Source organism: Dipodomys ordii, unplaced genomic scaffold, assembly GCF_000151885.1.
Source record: "Dipodomys ordii isolate 6190 unplaced genomic scaffold, Dord_2.0 Scaffold72, whole genome shotgun sequence".
Classification (NCBI taxonomy): Eukaryota; Metazoa; Chordata; class Mammalia; order Rodentia; family Heteromyidae; genus Dipodomys; species Dipodomys ordii.
Genome location: NW_012267288.1, coordinates 6,896,940 through 6,918,868, shown reverse-complemented (window position 1 = coordinate 6,918,868; position 21,929 = coordinate 6,896,940). Strand labels below are relative to the sequence as shown.

The 21,929-nt window shown below is 32.8% G+C and overlaps 1 protein-coding gene across 4 annotated transcripts in view; it reads right to left on the bottom strand.

Annotated features, from left to right (window-relative positions):
- Dgkb (diacylglycerol kinase, beta 90kDa) overlaps positions 1-21,929 on the bottom strand; it is a 543,021-nt gene that overhangs the window by 353,993 nt on the left and 167,099 nt on the right. For all 4 annotated transcript variants that reach the window (XM_013024005.1, XM_013024002.1, XM_013024003.1 and 1 more), the window contains 3 exons: positions 19,122-19,238; positions 9,072-9,145; positions 5,102-5,176 (listed from right to left, as the gene is read on the bottom strand). In XM_013024005.1, the coding sequence (XP_012879459.1) occupies positions 5,102-5,176; positions 9,072-9,145; positions 19,122-19,238 (266 nt within the window). The remainder of the gene's footprint in view (positions 1-5,101; positions 5,177-9,071; positions 9,146-19,121; positions 19,239-21,929) is intronic.

Below are 21,929 nucleotides of genomic sequence, written 5' to 3'. Positions count from 1 at the left end.
AACATATACAAATGATGATGTTAATATTGCATGATGGGATCTTGTTAAAATATGAAAAATAAAATTATAGAAGAAAATGAGCAAATAAAAGAATACATAAGCAGAACAATTGAGTATAAATAAAAAACATACATACATGGGGTATCTTTTGTTTCCACCTTTAATTATAAGGAATCATGCTATTGGATAGAGTTTTGTTAGGCTTTTAAAACAAAGTAACCAAACATACCAACTCATTTGACCAGAGATTTTTAAGACATCCAAATGACTAGGTCTAAATGCCGGGTATTCTACATCTAGCTACAGGATTCATCCTATCCTATCAGATTTAGTTTCATCCCAAATCTATTTACTGCATCGTATTCTCTTCATTTTTATTTCTTTTTCTTTCTTATTGCTGTTGTGTTTTACATTTTCTGTTTCTTAGTTTTGTTTTTTTTGGTACCAGCATTTGAATTCAGGTCGTTATGCCTGCTAGGCCGAAGCCCTGATGCTTAAAGCATGCCTCCAGATTTGTTTTTCTAATTATTTTTGAGATAGTAACCCACTGCTTTTATTCCTGGGGCTAGCCTGGAATGAAAATCCTCCTATTTGTACTTCTGGTAGTAGTAAATATGGTAGGTTTGAGATACATAGCAAGATAGGGGCTTGCATTTTTTATTTTTTATATTTATTTATCTGTTTTTGCCTAGGTTGTCCTAGTACTAAGATCCTCATAATCTCAGTCTCCCACATAGCTGAGATGAGTGGTAGGCTTTTTCCAATGAGTTACAAACTTGATAACTTTTTTTCCCAAGCTGGCTTTCAATTTTAATTTTCCTAATCCCTACTTCCTAAGTAGCTAGGATACTAGGAATGGATGCTACACCTGGCTTACAGACCTATGTTTTAAGGAGAAAAAAATATCATATAAATGTCTTTTTAGAACTTATCAGGAGTAGTATGGATTACTCTGTGGCTTACAGGTAAATAGGAAGCAACTCAAAGACAGGAGATAATTCAGTTTGCACTGAGAGCAGTATTCAAGCAATAGAAATTGCAGCCTGACTTCTGAGCAGCACAATGTACAGTATAGGAAACACACCAATTCAATAATATGCACTAATAACATGACACTCTATCAAACACTTAGAAAGGACATGGATGGAAAATCTGTGAGGAAATTCCTCAGTAAGGACCTGTGATTGGGACAATAATTCTTCAATGGAATACCAGGCAGAAGTCATTCTTAATCATTCCCAGCGAGTACTCAAAAGGCTCATATTCCTGTTGGCAGTGGTTATGATTATGAAAGAAATGGACCTGAGGGTAGTTATGGATTCCTGTGTATGATGTTGTCATCAAAGGAACAAGTTAAAATCACAATGTGTTATTGTAACCTCAAGGGAGCTAAGCCATCACTAGATCCTTAACATAATGGAATAGGAACTGCAGTTGATACTTGTTATATCAATTGGATTTGCTTTTCATACACATCATGCCATTGTCAGCAGTTATAGCAGGTGATTTATTGCATGTCTGATGCAGCCACTATTTCTGGCTCCTTAAATCTTTCATAGAAGGCCATGGGTTTGTGTTTGTGGAACTAAAATACAGTTAAGTATGTTTTATTAGGGGAAGCAGTTGGTAAGATAGAATATTAAAATGGCCTTTTGAAAATAAAAATCACTGAATTAGGTAAAATCCAAAAGCTGTAGGTGGTGCAATATTATCCATATCTGAATACCTGATTTTGAAGCTGTGAAGTAAAGCCTTCAGTTGCATTTAATATTCACTATGATAGTCCATTTGAGGTGTAAACATGGCAAAGCCACAGAGTGTGTAGTTATTTGATGCTGACCAAACTGTATATTTTTTCCAGCAAAGATGGTTTTAGATGAGAGTAACACTGATAGACTGAGTAAAGCCTTTCATAATGTTGCTGTACCTTATCCAATCAATAATGATGTAAGTAAATCCGAGTCTGACACTTCCATGGCTAAAAGAGAAATCCTAAAAAGAAAATGATTTGCAGATAGATAGAAAATAGATGTTAGTCAGGCAGATAGACAGATAGAGAGAGAGAGAACAAGAGAGATAGAGATAGCAGATAGCTGATAGATAAATACTAATATTTTCATGTTTGAACATTTTGTTTCCCATCTTGGTCTTCAGCTCATGTGGTTTAGAAGATTTAAAACCAAAGGGGTGGAGGACAGAGAAGAGAGAGAGAGAGAGAGAGAGAGAGAGAGAGAGAGAGAGGAGTTCTCATGAGAGACAATAAAATTGATATTGAATAGGATATTCTTGCCATTTGACAAACAAGCACTGAGAAAATAAGAATATTCTCTTATTACTCCTCATTTACCCAGGGAAACTGGTTTGCTACTGAACAACAGGAAGGGAGAATGTCCTTATGGAATCTCTACTCTCATCTTTGGTCTAGCCATTATGGCCTAAGTTACACAGAGAGCGAGCTTAAAATTTGAGTGGCCAAACACCTTAGCAGATTTCAAATCACTCTTTTCTTAAAGATTAGGGTAACCAGGCACTCTTTACTCTCTGATCCAATATAATAAAAGAGTCAATATCTAAAATACAGCAGGCCATTATGCTAAAGGAAAAGAAAATATGGAAAATCCTGCCCATAATTTAACATGAGAGAAAGCTATACATGCCAAATCTGTGGAACAATAAGAATGTGAAACAAAAACATTTGGAGTCAATTCCTCTCAATAGTCCTTGAGGCTACTTTTTTAATCATAGTTTGTTTGCATAAAAATGTCCAGATTCCTATCGTTCCAGAGATATCATTTTTATTCTCTAACAATGCAATGAGCAACCTCATGATTTTCTAAATTTTATTTGGATAATAAACCAGAGTATATTTCTTTTGGTTATTTAAAAGTATTCTAAATATTATATTGAACTCTATAATTTATTAGAAATGTACAAACAAAAGTAAGAATATTTTTTTCAACTATCAAATTTATAGAAAACTAGAAATTGCCAAGATATTAATAAGAGAATTCAGAATTATATACATTATCTGGGATCACAGTTTAATAGACAATTTCTTATGACAGGTAGAGACACTGATATAACTTTGATATAACTTAACACTTTTGCCTATAGTAGTTTATTCTATGAAAATGTTTGCATATTTTCCAAAAATACATAAACAAATTTAGCATATTTAGCAATATATGAGAAACAAAAACCTCTTAAATATTTGCCAATGAGAGAATAATGAAAAATCTTATGGATATCATGAAGATTTTAGGATTAATAAAGCTGAAAATATCTGATAAAGTGAAAAAAATGCTCATATGTTTTAAATAGTTTCAGAAAATGCAAAAATATATATCACAAATTATATAAAACTATATTCAACATACTTGATTATGCAAGGTAAATAGGCATACAAACAGATATTAGCTTATATATGCATATTAGTTTTTTTGAGAAGTTACCTAATCACAATCTTTATCCCTGAGAAGTGGTAGTTTTCAATGTGGAGTTGATAACTTACTTTCTCAATAATATTTCCTTCACTGTGTGATTTACAATTATTTTATATACAGATAAAGCTTTCATTTTTATACATTAAAATGGAGGATAAATTGGGTGCCTAAATTGAGAGAGAAAAATCAAACAAATACCTGCACTGCATATTTAGTTTAGTGGCCATAAAAAAAGAAATGAGAAATCAGTGCTAAAATTAATGTTAAAGTGTGTCTACATAGATCAACAAAGTAGCCATAGTGTCATTATTCATCAATTAATGTTACTATAAATACTACTGATAATGCGCATTTATTGAGAACATACTAAACACCTGTTATAAACTACAACGTTATCATCCTATTTAATTTCACAACTACTGTGTGAGATAGAATAATTCCTCATGTTACACCCAAGACAAGGAACAGAGGTTAAATCATGAAGCTAATAATAGACACAATCAGTAAACACTGGGTTCAACTAAGAAATATAAGGAAATTCTGGATTAACTGAGTTTGTGGCCATCTTCAGCACTACTAGAATAGCGAGCTACTTCTCTGACTTAACTTGGCTTTCCTACACTGGGACTTCCAGCCTCTGGCTCTCATACCTGCAGTCTGATCAGCATCATCTCCTGTGGAGTGTGGAATTGGGCAAAGAGGACAGTCTGAGCTAGTTTCTGTGGGGCCTGAAGAAGGACATTCCACAGGTCACTGCTCACCACTGGAAACCTGCCCAGCTCAGTGGGCTGTACCACAAGTGAACAGAAGGAAAATTTGAATTCACTTAGGGAAATTATGCTAATTAGTTGTCTTTATTAACAGGTAACTTATATGTGCATATTAGATTTTTTTGAGAAGGTACCTAATCTCAATGTTAATATAATGGTAAACATAAGACATAATGGCAATGATTTTTTTTTTGAGCTGTAGAATGAAATTTCTGTATTTGGTTTCTACATACTGAGAATGACTGGAAAGACACACTTTAAATCATATTGTTTATTTGTGTGTTTGTTTTTTTCCTTTTTCTTTTTGTATCAGAACACGTGTTCAGGTTACACAGCTCCTCTCTTTTCTGTGTGGCTGAATGCTTACTTTCATGTTGATAGAAAGAACACTAGAGGAAATAGATGACATTATTAATTTAACTAGGTCCAATTAATGGTCATTTATTTTAGTGTGTAATTATGGAATCAAAAATGTTACATTTTCATTGAAAATAGTTTCTAGAGAGCATACATTCTCCAAAAGTTTTCCTGGACTTTTGTTGGCTCTCTTTATTTGACAGCAGATCTTTCACACTTAACAAATAAAATTAAAAAAAGAGTATTTCTTCAAAGATAGCTTAGGAGAATAAGCACTTGCCTAATGTATTTGTATGTGTGTTAGTGTTATTAATTATAATGATTATATTATTTCACAATATTTACAAGTTGGCAGGGTTACTTGAAATGACTTGTTAGCTATTTTGGAATGCACTATATTTTCTTTTTTTTGTAGTTGACATTCGACATATTTAGGTAGTGATCTGGCTGCTTATATTCCAACGACAGATTTGTAGATCTGTCAGTTTACTTAGTTACTATTATATAGTTGATAGTAATGATTCTACTTACCCTGGCATTGGTCCATTTCCAGAAAGACTGTAGACCTGACGAGGATTTAGTAGATACTGGAATTTTCTGTAAATACTATAAAGGCAAAAATACGGAGGAAAAGAGGGTGTTTAGTGACAACCAATAATAATGATTAATTAAGTAACATTCCTTAGTGTTATAAACATACATGGTTATAATGAAAGATGCTTGGTAAAATTTGTTTTAATTATACAAGAAATATAACAGCCCCATATTAAGTAAATATATATGGCTATAATGAAAGACATTTGGTAAAATTTGCTTTAATAATACAAGAAATATAATAGCTATATTAAGTAACAATACTCAGAAAGGACTTGCCATTCTAAAGGCAATGTAGTTAAAAGTTCCAAATAATGCTTTCATTCTAAATATGCAAATGCCTTTAGAATTTGCTATGAATCTCTTTCAAACATTATTTTGTTAACTGAACAGATTTTACATGAACATTTTTATATTTCAATATAAAAATTTTCAATGTCTTCTCTTGACAATCGTGAATATATTCTTCTTTCCACATATATTCAATATAGTCATTGGAACAAACTAAGGGAGATAACAATTATCTATCTATGCACAAAGTGGAATTGCACAATTTGCATCCATATTATGTACCTATATATATGAAGAATGTAGCCTCACCTTACCTAATCATGTCACATAAACCATGATTGTCATCCATAATTTCGTAAAAATTCTAAACTGTGAGCATTCAAATATTAAAGATTTTTTTCTGAAATAACTATACCTTTACATAACAAATGAGACAGGAATAGTTGCAAGCACACAGACATTCTTATGGTTGTAATTCTCAGAAAGAAATATTAAAGTGAAAGGATGCCCTTTTTTTAGGATTCAGTGTGAGTATCCATCTAGACAGATTAGTATATGTATTTTAAACATTGATATGATGTTTACTCACAGAAGCTCTAAACTCATAACATTACCTGACCCTAAATACACATTCTAGGTCTTGACTTATTACATGACCTATTATCTCAAGGAAAAATTTAAAGAACATCATTCTCAATAGCTCTTTTCCTGGTAAGTGAACCCCTTTCGGGGACAATCCCATTCTCCTGTGGGAGAAATGCCTGTCAGTGATGGTATTCCTACTCACTCCATGAGTTCAGGCACCAGTTCCTCTCACCAACAAACAGTACATGATTCTTCTCTTGATTTTTTGAGACAATGTGTCATTATGGAAACCAGACTGGCCTAGAACTCTCATTCCTCTTGCCTCTACCGTTCAGATTCTAAGATTTGTTTTCCTGGATGTGTCACTATAGCTGGCAGCTCTATCAAATTCTTAGCAATCCAGGTCCATCCTTCACTGATGTGTAAGTGTAGTCATGGTGGAACGGTTACAGGCAAGACATTCACATCAAGGAATTCAGTCATCCTTCTGAGATGGACATAGGTAATCTTTGTCTCTCCTGCTAGACTTTAACCTGGGGGAAAACCTTCTGAATTAACGCTATGGCCATGAATCTGTCTTTCTCCTTCATCTGGTGAACATCTCCCAATGTAACAACCAATAAGCCAGGTAGTTCTTCTTTAAAGACTCCTCTCAGTTCATAGGTGTTTTTCCTCCCCAACTTCTATAAGCACTTTTAACATTTTTACTTTAGCATATGGTATCATAATGAATCTGTGACTGCCTTACCCCCATACCCTTGTGCCTTATATGTATTACCACAGTACCCAGCACACTTTAGGTTGGCCTAACGGGGTAATTTCTGAATGGATATGTGAACATTTCCACACATTTGTCTATTATGGAAAACTGGTGGGAATATACAATTCTGTTGCTTTGTGCAATGCATTTGGTATATCTAAGACAATAAGTCCAAAAATTTTAAAAAGAAAACAGCATATGAAATCTTATTGTTAAAGGTGCCTCCTGTGGAGGAAAGTTTATACTTACATTCCTACTACAACTCTTTTAAAATATATTTACATTTCCTTTGGCTTTGAATGATTTCAGTCTGTGTAGAGGATGAAACACAAGTTACTCAGAAACCAGAAGCCCTCAAATTAGCTACTCTCTGCCTATTAAATTTAATTTCCTTATGACTTCAGTGTCTTTCTATCTGATTTTTTTAAGTTAGAGAAAATATATACTAGAATAATGGGAAGGAAGATATTCAGTTATTTTACATGATTTATGCTATCATAATTGAGAGCAATGCATTTTCCTTTGAAATTTCACTTTTAATTTTGATTCCATTAAAACTCCATTTGTCATTGGTGTCCACGGCAATTTTAACTCTTGCCTAAATCACTGTGAAAAGTTTACTTTTTGTAAAAAGAAAGATACATGTACTTTTGGGTTTTTTTCCTCTGTGCTTTTGGGAGTCTTGTCTAGAAAATTGTTGTTTATTCCAATGTCCCATTTCTTTCTCTGTTTTCTCTTCAACTTATTTGTAGTTTTAAAGTTTTTGACACTTAAGTTTTTAATTTGTTTTCAGTTTTTTTATAACTGGATGATAAATATAGTTTTATTATTTTGCATATGCATCAGTGTTTCCACCATCATGTATTTACAATACTGCTCTTTTTTTTAATGCATGCTGTTAGTAGCTCTGTTGAAAATTATTTGGCTGTAAAGTGAGAGTATATTCCTAAACTCTTTTCTGTTCCATTAATCTACATGTATGCCTATATCTAATTCTAGTTCCATGAGTGTCTTTTTGTTTAGAGGTCCTTTTCAGTTTCTTTTCATAGATATTTCTTAATTTTTACTGTAGAGATCAGTGGGTTTAATTTGTCTCTAGTTTTTTTTAGTAGCTATTATAAATGTGATTACTTTTCTGACAGCTCTGCATAGGATTTTCTGTAGTGTGTTGAATTAAAGTAGTGAAAATGGGCATGCTTGACTTCTTCCAGATCTTAGAAAGTCTTTAGCTTTAACCCACATTGTAGGATGTTCACTATGGAATTCATATAATTATAAAAGAGTGTGTAAAAAGCTGTGTAGGTATGATCCTTCTATATCTAATTTGTGATGAGGCAATGGCGAATTTAGTCAAATGCTTTTTCTGTATCTATTGAATGATTTTATTAGCAAAAGAGATTACATCAAACTAAATAGCTTCACCACAGAAGAACCAGACAAAGAATAGATATCTATGGAATAGGAGAAATATTTACAAACTAATCATGAAAGCATTTTAATTTTTTTCTTTGCTAAATCACTAAGGAATTTTGTTTTACATGCAATGTTTTTGTGTGAGTGCTTTGATCTGTTGGATTATTTTTGGTTGGAATTAGGGAAATACATCTACATAGCAGTGAGGCAGGTCCAGCTGCCTTTTTGTTAAACTTTCTTCTTTAGTAAGACAGAAAATTTATTCTTCAATGTGGTGACTTCCTGATTGTGTTAAAAATTATTAAATCCTTGGAAGTGGCGCTATAGCTCAAGTGGTAGAGCGCTCGCCTTGAGCTGAAGAGCTGAGGGACAGTGCCCAGGCCCAGAGTTCAAGCCCCACGACTGACCAAAAAAAAAATTATTAAATCTTTAATCTATTATAATAACAAAATTTTGTGTTCCTGAGTTAGATGGTAATTCAACTCATTATTATTCAAATAAAAGGTACAGAACTTCACTAGGAAATATGGCATGATGCACCCTAAAACACATACACAGAAAATCGCTATAGTATAGTCATCTTGTTGACCATTTAGACACCTAAGTTTCATTTTATAGTATCTACGAAGCCAGGTTTATTCAAATATCTTCATTATTACTAGGGGTGAGAGGTGTGGTAGAAAAAATACAAAATCCTTATATTTTCAACTACAAGAAAAAAGATACCAGTATATTATATACAGGTTCTAGCATCATATGAAAATGACCAAAAGTGAGTAGCATTTTAGATAATTTTACTTCACAAATTTAATTTTTATTTTATAATTATAATATAAAAATAGATATTTAAAACCATACCGTTCTCCTTGCTTTCCACCACTTTTGGGGTTCACAAAGACTAAAAGTGGGTGAGTACCAGGAATAGGAGTGATCTAGAAAAAAGAAAAGTTGGATATATAGACAAATTACTAGGCATATGGTATATGAATAAGAGTTTTTGTTATTTTCACATCATAAAGCACCAGTTTTTGGCTTCAGAAATTTCACCAATAGGGTCATCACTTGTACACAAAGAGGAGATTTGGATGAGATTTGTAATGGTAAGGAGGTGAAAACGGAAGTGACAATGGTAGGTAGGTTAGACAGAATAAAACAATGTGGAGGAGAATGCAGAGGAGAGGAAGTGAAGGACAATATGAAGTTACACAAAAGCTTTTGTTTATAAAGATTATTCTTAAAGTAGAACATTGTGGCCTACTTTGTGAACTAGACACAAAAATAATGTGTGAGACTTGTCTCAACCTAAAAGTCTTTCTCTGCAGACTATCTTTGATACTTTCTTAGAGTGCTAAGTTTTCAGGTTAATTTTCTAAACAATAATTTGTTAAGTATTGCTTTTTCCTCACTAGAAAAGAATTGAATGCTCTCTATTCACATAGCATTTTCCATGGACCTCCATTAACTTTCATTGCCATAAAAGGAAAGAAAACAGGAAGTGTGGCAATATATCACATATTTTAGCAAGAATGGCAAATAATTCTTATATTTTACCTATTTCGAAATGAAGGTATGGCAGATTATTTGAAAGAGATATATATATATATCATTTAAGTTAAACATACACAAGCACATATCCCCACATGCATCCCAGATAAATAGTACCTGACATAAGTATTAAAAAATACTTTACTATAAAAATTTTATGCTGCTGCTGACACTCTCTACATTTTAAGGTAAACAGTTTTAGATACATTTGCTCTTTAAAATAGATTGCCAGTATCCATAATACATTGACATTTTCCCCCTAGAAAGTGTTATACAATTACTAAATTGGATAATAGAAAACAATTTCACCACATGTGACCTTCCTTCTTGTCCATTTAAATAATAAGATAATATATTCTACTAAGGAAATGTCCTCAAAATCTTAAGTTAAGTGACATGTTTTTAATGAGGACAACAGTTCAAAAATGTTAAAAAAAATCACATTAAATAAACAAGAAGGTGGAATATGATATAGTTTACTTTTCTACTGTTTTCATTTGCCTCTCATTGCAATGTATCATTGTCTATGTTTTAGTTTCTTTGGTAAAAGGCAAAGAGTTATTCTTCCTAAATTTGCCTTTGTATCAGGAATAAGAAGTGTAAGATGGAGAACACTCAGCAGAAACATCCTATCTCCCCGCTGAACCAAATGCATCCAACAATTAATGCATATCAGTTATCTATTACCCTGCCATCATTGTGTTATGTGAGTAAGGCATGATCTCTTCACCCACTGAAAAATCAAATGCGTTGTCATCAAAAATATCTGTAAATAAAGATTACTACTCACCAATTTCCCTGGTTACTCTTCCTATTGTAAAATTGGAACTCCTTAATATATCATATGCAAAAAGCAATACTGATATGTATAATCTATGTGATAGTTTATATTAATGTGAACTGTCATTCTTTGTTTATAAATTGGTGTGTGAATATCTAGGCAAATGGTTTCTGATCAAAGTATTAAATCTGTGCCTAAATTCTCATGATTATATTTGTTTCTCATTTTTCCATTTTTCCTCAAAGTCACTATACCTCACTGTATGAGATAACATACAGAGTCACCCAGGGTTTGATATTTGGGTTTCTTTTGAAAATATTTTTCAAAATATATTTCAGGGATATTTATGTATCAGATAAAGATATCATCACTATACCAATAGTACTCTAAACTCTGTATTATTAGGAACAAATAAACATGTCACTAAAATATATTGTAGTCTGTGAGGTATCACAAAATAATATAGAGTCTAATTAGTTGGAGGGATAAATCAAATGAGCCACAAAATTAGCAGGGGCCTTAAAGAACTTGGAAAAATAATATCACAAGTAATGAAGCCAGTTCCTTAAGATGGAGAATGAAGAATAATACAAGTCATTTAGCAACATCTCTTTACATAGCCTATTATCACAAATCAGGTATATAAAGTTAGACAATATGAAAATATTATTAGGTATGACAGATTTGTGCCCATGGGCACTTGATCTAATGTAAACCATGTAATATGTAATAAAATTGACATTTAAGAGGTGATAAGTGATTAAGTAAAGAGATTTAAACAAGGAGACTTGGGGAGGGGCTTCAAAGCATACATAGTAGTGTTAAGATTACAGATATCAGAATTCAGGCAAATCTGTCATGGTCTCCTATGCTTGCTCAAGAAGTTTTAAAATCATACTAACCTTTGCTACTATAAAAAGAAGGCCCAACTCATGGAATAAATCTGGGTGCCAACCAGATTCAGAATTCTCATTTTGAAAGCCAAAGACCTGCGGTAATACATAGTCATTTGCAAGTCTGACAAGTTAAAAATAAACAACTACTGAGTTCAGTAGTAGTCTGAAACATGCAGCAATATCTTAGTGTCAGAATTTGCTATTGGATCTCAACTGTCACATTCTCCTTTTCTGCAAGTAAAGAAACTCTAGGTATAGAGTAATATAGAAAGCTTATTTCCTCCGTCCTATCAAATCTGTATTTTGGAACCTGCTTGCTGTTCCTCATAGGTCTTTTGATGAACTTTAAGAAGGCACAGAATCAGAGGGAAAAGGGTCAAACAGTGCATTAGTGGAGTGCGCTGGACATTGCTGAAAGTGAACTATACAATTCATGGGTGGAGATGGGAGGGAGGGAATGGGAGAGAAGGAGGGAACAGATGACACTGTACCAGAAGAAATGTACTTATTACCTGACACAAGTATATCATCTGTATATCTCTATAGTAACACCAAAGTAAATGAATAATTAAAAAATAAAAAAAAACTTGTAACTTTGGTGTCTTGTTGGGCAAGAGCATAAATGAATACAAATAAAAATCTTTAAAATGTATCTATGTTTAATGTGGGAGATATATTGGAAGCTCTTCTCTCCCTCTCATTCTTTCCCTGTCTCTTTCTGTCTCTGTCTTTCTCTGTGTCTCTCTCTCTTCTCTCTCCTCCACAGAGAGAGAGAAAAATGGTCATCTATACATATAGTTAAATGGTAGGTACTTTACAAGCTAAAAGAAGAAACCTTAGAATAAATCACCAAAAAGGTGCCTTGATCTTGGACTCTACTGTTTCTAGAACTGAGAAATAAATGCCTCTTTTTTAAACCACCTACTTTATAGGATAACTTTATTCGAGTCCAAGTACTCAAATGTGGATATGTTGTAGGACAGCTCATCATATACCTTTATATGGCATAAACAAAGCTTCTTCTGTTCTTCCTGATACCAGCAAGGGCTCTGGAGATTATAAGGAGTAGTAGCCCATTTAAATGAGTACCATTGAAGATGCCCAAGGTTGGGGGTACCAGTCCTCATAAAAACTTGGAATTGTCTTGGACTCTGAGACCTTATCCGGACTTCATTTACATGACACAAAACTTAATGGCTATTTTATTAAGGCATTGTTATATTTACACAACCTAAATGAAAGTGGTTTGAATGAAACAAAGTTCCACAGGCTCAGACTTGGATAATAGTGGGATCAGCTATAGAGATATACATTATTCTTCATCAAGCATATTAATATGTCTATTGTTTGGGGGAAAATAATAAACATATTAAATCCTTTGAATAGTCTTAATATCTTTATTTTACATTATGGTATTGTAATTATTTAATGGGAATACTCATTTTCCCAGTCAATCTTTTTGTAACTTTAATAGTGTACAATAAAGGAAAACATTTCAGCTATATACTCTTTGATTCCAGACCATAGTTTCCGGAGGTCAATCAGGTAAAACTTCCTTTCCTGTATTGTGCTTCAATACCTATTGATCAGAGGAAAATAAGCAACTATTTTCTTAGTTTCTGATACTAATATAATGAAGATTTTGGTGAATAAAATTTTATGAAAATACCTCATTTGTGTTTTTAAATTTTTTTCATTGATATTTTATTTTTTGAAAGAATTTCAACTTCACAGAGCAAGTGCAAGCACTATACAAAGAACTTTTCCCTTGAACCACCTGAAAGAAAGTTACCAAAATTAAAATTTATCAGTTCCATTTATTTTAGCACTGTCTTCCCATAGGAAAGCTCACACATACTCAATATTGTCTTCAGACTCAATTAATATGTTTCTGGTCTAATTCTTGTGCTTACTATACATTGTTGGGACAATGTAAAACACGTGGAATGGGGGAAGTAAGCCAGGTAAGAGTGTTGTATTCTTTCTAGTATTGCATGTAACATATCCTTTAGCATGGTAAATTTATAATTTTATTCTTATATGAAAATTTTGAATCATACTATAAAACTCACTTATTCTGAAAATGGATGAACTGTCAACCTAAAATACTATACCTTCTTGTGTTATAGTCTTTTATGAAATGGTAAGCAAAAGAAGAAAAAGAAATACATAGAATATTCTGTCAGCCTAAAACTTGATCTTTCTTAGAACTACATATTCTTTTGGAATTTCAGACAATCTGAAAATGGAACAACAAAGTATATCAGATGAAATCTAATATGATCTCCTGGAAGTAAGGAACAACCCTGAGCTAATTCTCAATCCACCATCACTTCACCTCTGTGTTTGAAGCATTTTATACAATTTGTGCCTTCTCAAGATAGATTTTTTGTTTTGTTTTTGGGTCCAGTCATGGGACCTGAACTCTGGGCCTGGGCGCTGCCCCTCAGCTCTTCAGCTCAAGGCTAGTGCTCTACCACTTGAGCCACAGCACCACTTCCGGCTTTTTTCTTTTTGCTTATGTGGTGCTGAGGAATCGAACCCAGGACCTCAGGCATGCAAGGCAAGTGCTCTACCACCGAGCCACCTTCCCAGCCCAAGATAGATTTTTTAAAAGTATTAAACTAGAATGGGTGCTGGTGTTTTTCACATGTAATCTTAGCTAGTCTGGAGGCTGAGATCTGAAGATCATGGTTCAAAGCTAGTCCAAGAAGGAAAGTCTGTGAGACTGTTATCTCTAAAATAACAAACAAAAAACCAGAAGTGGACCTGTAGCTTTAGTGGTAGAACACTAACCTTGAGCAAAAAAAAGCTCAGAGACAGCATCTAGCACCCGAGTTCAAGCACCAGGATGACACAAACACACATAAAAGGTACTGGGCACTGGCTGTTCATATCTGTAATTACAGCTACTCAGATGCTGAGATCTAATGACTGACGTGAGCAGAAAAGTTCATGCAAATCTTATGTTCAGTCAACCAGCTTTGAGTCAAATAGCTAAGGGACAATGTCTGGGCCCTGAGTTCAAGCCCCAGAACTGGCACACACACACACACACACACACACACACACACAAATCAACAACAACAACAAAACCTATTGAAATAGGGTAAACCAGTATAACAAAGACTATTATATGGATGAAGGGAAGAACAGTTCAAAGAATATTTTGTAGTACTTGTAGTACTTTATTTTTAAAAATTCTATTGTACAAGTTCTGTGCAAAGGGGTGACAGTAACATGTCAGGTGATGAGTACATTTCCTTTTGAACTATGTCAGCCCCTCCCTCACTTTCTTCCAGTTTGTCCCCTCCCTACATTCCTCCCCCAAAACTTCTATAGTTCATTACAACATAGTATCTAGTGGGTTCCACTGCTGAATTGGTTCACCCTTTGTCCTGTTGTACTTTGAATCTTGAAGAAATACCATAAATTGGGTTTAAAGTACTTTCCAGAAAGAGAGAAGCCATAACAGATTCTCTTCTTTGCTGAGTATAACTGGACTTGTGAAGTTTTATTTATTCATACAGTAGTATAGTTTAATATAGTGAATTTAAAGAGTGTGACATTAGTGAGATACTAAATGTGGATTCGATTTCAATTACTGCACTATATATGTATTGTATACATATGCATGTGTATATATACATGCATGCATATATATGTATATATGCATACATAAATGTGTGTATACATATACTTAAATGTGCATATGTGCACATATATATCCAATTCAATAACACAGTTATATACATGTACCATAGGTTTACATATATTATAAATATGAGTTTATATATAGTGTGTATAAATGCATCTACGTATATATGTATGTATATACAACTTATGTTATTGAAATTTTCTGACATTTTAAAGTATCATCAACATGTCTATTACTGCCAAATTTTATCTGTTGTTCTCCCTAAGTTAGATCCACATGTTGATCATCCTAGTTTGTAGCTTTCTCTGGATTCCTAACATCAGAAAAAAAAATTCAAACCGTATTCACCTAAACTTCACCATCTCAGTCAATGGGTCAGCCGCCTTGGTGATGTCCTTTAATTTTACACAACTGTAATGCATTGGCAATGTGTTGTCATATCTTCTGGTTCTGTCCTTAAACACTGCTCCACTCTACTTTCCTTGCATTACAAAAGGCTTCTATCATACAAGCTTAAGGTAATTGTTGTAGTTTTCCCCTGACATTTCCTTATCCAACAATCTAGTATTAATAAGAGTATATCTTTTAAAATATAATTCAACTCATCATTTCTCTGTGTAACCTTCTCCTCTTCTTGCCATCTTATGCACAACAAAAGCTAAAGTTACTTTCAATCTCTCTAGTTTCATAGTATCTACCTCCTGTTACATCTCTACATTTTGTTCTACTTATTCTGATTTGTCAATCTATTGCATTCATGTACCTCTTGTCCATTCTAGACCTTGCACATACATTTTTGAGTTATCCATCCTGACTTAGCCATGTGGGCAACTGCTTCCTTCATTCTACTGATTAATTCAGGTATCTCTTGAATATTTTACTTCATTACAGAAGACTCCACATCTCAGCTCAGACATATAGCTTACATAGTTCTTTTATGTAGCATCATTTATGATCTAACATTACAGAGCTTAACTCTGAATTTAGGGAGAGAAAGATGATGATGATGATGTTTGGCTCTGAAAGAGTCAACAGGACTGAGAGTACTGAGTGAACAAGGTATACACACATTGACACACACCAGTTAACAAAGGAAATGAGTTCACAAACATACTGTGCAGTTATGCATAGTGCATGTATGTTTGGTTTATCCTGTTGGTGTTTACAAACATAAGAAAATAAGAAATAGCAATAGGGAAAAGCAATTTTAGGACAGGAGGCAATGATACAGTTTTAAATACCACATGTAAAGAACTTGAATTAACCATATTGCAAATTAGATTCCCCAGTTATCCAATGATAATTTTATCTGGAAACATAGAAGAATATTTAAACAACTAATTTAATATAATACAGTTTATGTAAAAGTTTTGTATTTCCCTTTATTTGTCCACATATAAAAAACGATCTGTTGTATGTTAAAGTTGTATGTTAAAGAATTGTAGTTTCAATTACATTTGGTTATATATATTAAAATGTGTATACCTCTGGTGTGAGTGCTGACAAAGACAGAGTACCTAACTACTGCTATTTGAAATCCCCTAGGACTTGGGTTAATTAATGAGACTCATCCTAAGGTTATACATGATCTATTACTTCCTCTAATTAGAAATAATAATCCTGATCATTATACTGGTTAGCTGGAAAGAAGCAAGATGAATGTGCTTAACTATGATTAATAGTCTTCTTTAAACAGTGTAGATCTTCTGTCACAGAGTTAGATGCAAACTGGACTGCAATCTATTGTTTTCCATTATCTAGATTTTTAAACTTCATATGAAATTTAATATTTGATAGATTTTTTTGCCTTATTTGATTAAAAAACATGTATTTTACCATTTTACAATTGATAACTACAATGCAATTTGTTTTCTATTTTGCATGAAATAGCTATCCAAACTTTTATTCCTTTTCTCTATCTAGGGACATCTATTCTGAGATGAATCTGAATTTTGCACATGATAACATACCATCTTATAAAAACTCAAAAAGTTACATTGGTAATTACAGTTTTATTTATTTGCTGTTCTTTTGCTATTCCTGTTGTCTACATTTTGCCTACTGACAATCTTATCTGACATTTTCCTTCAGCAAAAAAGTTACAAAAATTGTTGTCTATAGAGATCCATACATTCAGAAATATTGTTAATTATCTATGGCTTTAAATCTGCATAATTGATAAATAACAAGGTGAATTATTTCAGATTTCTTTTGTGTATAAATGAAAATCAAATATATAGTTCAATGTGAGTTTCAAGTTATAAAAGTACTCTGAATGTATTAAAATAAAAATAGTTTTGAACTCTGAAAAAAATAAATATTATGTAAACCTTAACTAAGATTATAAAAGTTATAGTCTCTTGAACTAATAAATATATAATTTTAGCTCAAATTATATTAAAAAGGATGATCAAATTTCTGAATTTAAGAGACTTTTTACCACAGGAATAAAATACATACCACCTAAATAAGAAGGGCCTCATTCAATCATTGACTTTCCTACTGACTGCTGGTATGGGGTGGAGGAGTTCATTTACTTTTGAGTATCAAAATGGTTATGTTGGAAATGTGGATAATAAGTCATTGAATTCCATGTTTACTGGGTTGGTGAAATATGTGTAAAATAATACCACACTACTTGGGTTGTACTAAGCATTAACAAATGAAAATTTCCTCCTTTCCATAGTGAGAAATATATACTTTCACACTCGTAGATACATGTGGATTTCAAAATTAGTCTTTCCTTATCTGGTTTCTAGAAACCAAAATCATTAGCCATTTAAACCGTTCAATGTTAAGTTGCTGTTTAAATTCAAATGTTAATTTATTTTCACTAAAATTTTTTTAAAAGAGCACTTAGTAACATAATTTTTACTATCAGATTTCATTATTTAAAATCTTCAATGAGATTACTAAATATATAAATATGACTTCCAAAAATTATAGCCTGTTATAGTCTTTCATAATTAAATTATATACATTTAAAATATTCTTATATTTCAGAATTATCTTTCACAGTTGAGGTAAATAACTCATTAAGATTTCTTATTTGCAATGTTTTTGGTTAGGTTAAAATAAATTTTTTTACTATGTGTATCTAATTCTTCATTAAAATTTTGATGAAATATTCAAGACAATGAAAAAGCATTCATAGACATAAACTGTGTGTACTTGTGTTTTCAGATTAAGAAATACAAAGGACAAAATCCATGGTATCACAGGTAAAAGAAACATATTGAAACATATTCCTATATTGAAACATGCTCTTCATGGAAAAAATTTTCAATTTGAATAAAAGTACAGTTAGAATAATAAAGTCAGTGCACAAATCCAAATATTAAGCCAATTTTGTTGACTTTTTCATAGTAAATTAGAAATATAGGCAAATAAGTACAAAACATTCAATGTATAAAACAGCCCAAAGTGAAAATGGAAAGATGGTATTTTAATAACAGAGATAACAGCAATAATTACAGGATTTTAAAGAGTAAAAAAAAAGATTTCAGTGATTTTTGTGTACCTAGAAATATGTACGGTTTCAAATACTATTTAAAACTTTGAAAGATATAAATTCTAATAAATACTTCATTATCATTATTTATCTACCCAACTAGAGTTCATTTCTATTTTTCTTTACAGTCAAAGCAATTCTTCAAAAGAAGGAAAAAAAGAAAGAAAGAGTATTTATGGAGAGACTAATGTATGAATAACTAACATATAGGTATGTAATATGTATGTATATTTAGGAATGATTTGCAAAAACTTTCAGATTGACAAATAATATTTTTTGCCAATTTGAGTCTAAATAGATTTAGCACCATAAATAATTAATCTAACCAAAATGTCACTCTGTCAATCAACTGTGAGACAGACATCTTGATAAATTAATAATGATCTTTCTGAAACGGTCTAAGGAGCTAATATAAACGTTAAATAAATGTGTTAATAACTGAACATATGCCTTTCTCAGATTATAAAAGTAACACAAAGGAAAACTACTAAAATGTAGATTTAAGTAGTAATTTTACCTGAAGGCCTTGTCCATCCACTGTGACAGAGTTGGCTCTCTGCATTTTGTTCTTATCAGTCACTTTGTTTGGCTGCTGAGAGCTACCCTTTTCCTTTTTCACTGTTGATTGTCTTTCCTGAAAGAAAAAGAATGTTTGTAAAAAAAATTTAAGCTAAAACAATGAGATGTTTAAAAGAAGAGACCAATAAATTTTGTTTTCTTTTAATTTTGTTAATTTTCATCTATAAATAGTTGTGCAAAGGGGTTTTGATTCAATATTAGTTTATGAATACCAAAAAAAAATCTTCAACAATGCCACCATTTCCATCAATCTCATTCTCCCAGCCCCACCCATCCCCTCAATTTTCTAGTTTCTTAGGCACATATATTCATTGAATATTAGGACTGTACTCATAGTTCTAAACTTGTCTCGGATTCTTAATATATAATTTTTACTGAACAAGAAAAATGATATTCCTTTCAACTGGCTCAATAAATATATGATAGTTGCATGATTAAAATATCATAATGATAAAATCCTGTCTTCATGGAGAGTCTTACTACTTTTCCTTCACAAATTTTCTTTCACTTTCAAATAAACTTATTTTTAAAAAAATGGTTCAACATGAAAAAAGCGAAACTGCAATTATCCCCATCTACCCCAATCACTGTTAATTAAGAGTTTAAATAAAGTACACTTGGTTAATTTTATATACAACAGGCAAGGTGGATAGTATGGGATTTGGATTTTAAAAATGTTTTACTGATTACTCAAAATAATATTCATTAATATATGCAATGTTGGAGGTGAATTTTAATGGCATGGTGGATTTTGAAGCTGTTATTTTCAATGAGAAGGGCATGTAGTATATCAATCACACTCAGTCCAACTAATTCTTTGTTCTTCATACTGACAAAAAAAATCCACATGTATTAAGAATTGCCTTTATTTTTATAATTAAGTAGTTCTAAAAATTGCCATATAACCAAGCAATTTATAAATAAGGCACATTTTAATCACATTTTAATCCTTCAACATTCCCACACCTCTTTGACCAAGCCCTTTCTTTACTGTTCTTAATTTGTGAATTCTTGACTGCTTTTAACCCTCCCCAACCCCCTTCATTAATTCTATTCCTCTCTCTCTTGGCCCAACCCACCTGAGTTTGTTGGGCTTAACTTTAAAAGATTATATTATTTGAGATCTCCATAGAGTCTAATATAACTCAGTGAATTCATTTGTAACCACTTTTCTCTATTTCTTCTCGTCCTCTTCAACTTACTTTAATCACCAGGTTCAATCATCTTTTTGTAAAATTTACTTATTTTTATTGTAAAGGTGATATACAGAGGGATTACATAAGTCAGATAAAGAGTGCATTTCTTTTTTTTTCTTTTTTTATTGTGAACATACTGTACAGAAGAGTTACAATTACATGGACAAGATAATGAGTACATTTCTTATCAAGCATTGTTGCCTCCTCCTTTGTTTCCCCTTCCCATCCCTTCCCATCTCCCCCTCTCCCCAAGAGTACATTTCTTTTTGAACAATGTTACCACTTCCCTCACTCCTTCCCAGTTTTTCCCTCCTGTCCCCACCCACAAGTTGTATAATTCATTTTCAGCATAGTGTCTAGTCAATATCACTGCTGAATTTGTTTACCCTGTGTACCACCATTTCTGTGCCCCCCCATTATCCTACCAATGACAGATAAATGAACAAACAAGGCAAAAAGAAATGCAAACCAACATAGTAACAAAGAAAGAGAGAGAAAAAAAACTCTTGCTTCCATTTCCTGGAGTTCATTTTGATAAATATTATTTTACATGGTCAGATGCACATAACTATTGTGCCTATGTCATCCTCTCCTAAGAATATTCTCCATTGGTCTCACTCTGTGTGAATACCTCGAAACCTGTATAATATATCATGTCCCAATATATTTCTTTTACCATCCAATGTGTTTACTTGTCAGTTTATAGGGAAGTGAGGGAACCCATGCAATCTATGTTTCTTTGGGTCTGGCTTACTTCTCTTTCAAGTCTTTCCATTTCCTTACGAACGGTACAATATCATTATTTCTGATGGATGAGTAGAATTCCCTTCAACATCTCTGTCCATAAAAGAAATGGAAATCGATACAATATTGAGATTCAACCTCATCCCTGTGAGAATAACAAATGCTGTCTGGATGTGGCCAAAAGGGAGCTCTACTACACTGTTGGTGGGAATGTAAACTTGTTCAATTGCTGTGGAAACCAGTATAGATTTTCCTCAAAAGACTAACTATAGAGCTTCTTTACAACTCAGCAATCCCACTCCTGGGCAGTAACCAATAAAGTTCTACAAGGCCACACTAATGCTACCAGCACAACTATTTCATTTCAGCATTGTATACCTTAGCCAAGATAGACAAATGTCCCTCAGTGGATGTATGAGTAAAAATATGTCATAGATGGAATTCAATCAACTTTTTTTTGGGGGGTGGGCGTTTTGGGACTTCAACTCTGGGTGTTGTCCATGAGCTCTTCAGCTCAAGAGGAGGGCTCTACCACTTGAGCCACAGCACCACTTCTAGCTTTCTGGTGGTTTATTGGAGATAAGATTTTCATGGACTTTCCTGCCTGGGCTGGCTTTGAACCACGATCCTCAGATCTCAGCCTCCTGAGTAGCTAGCATTACAGGCATGAGCCACTGGTGCCTGGCTCATTTTTTTAATCACCACTACTCTAGCTTTGATTCAAATCACCTTGTACCCTTTCTATGGCAACATCAAATTGTCAGCCTTCATCTCCACACTTACAGCAGCATTTGTCAACATTAATT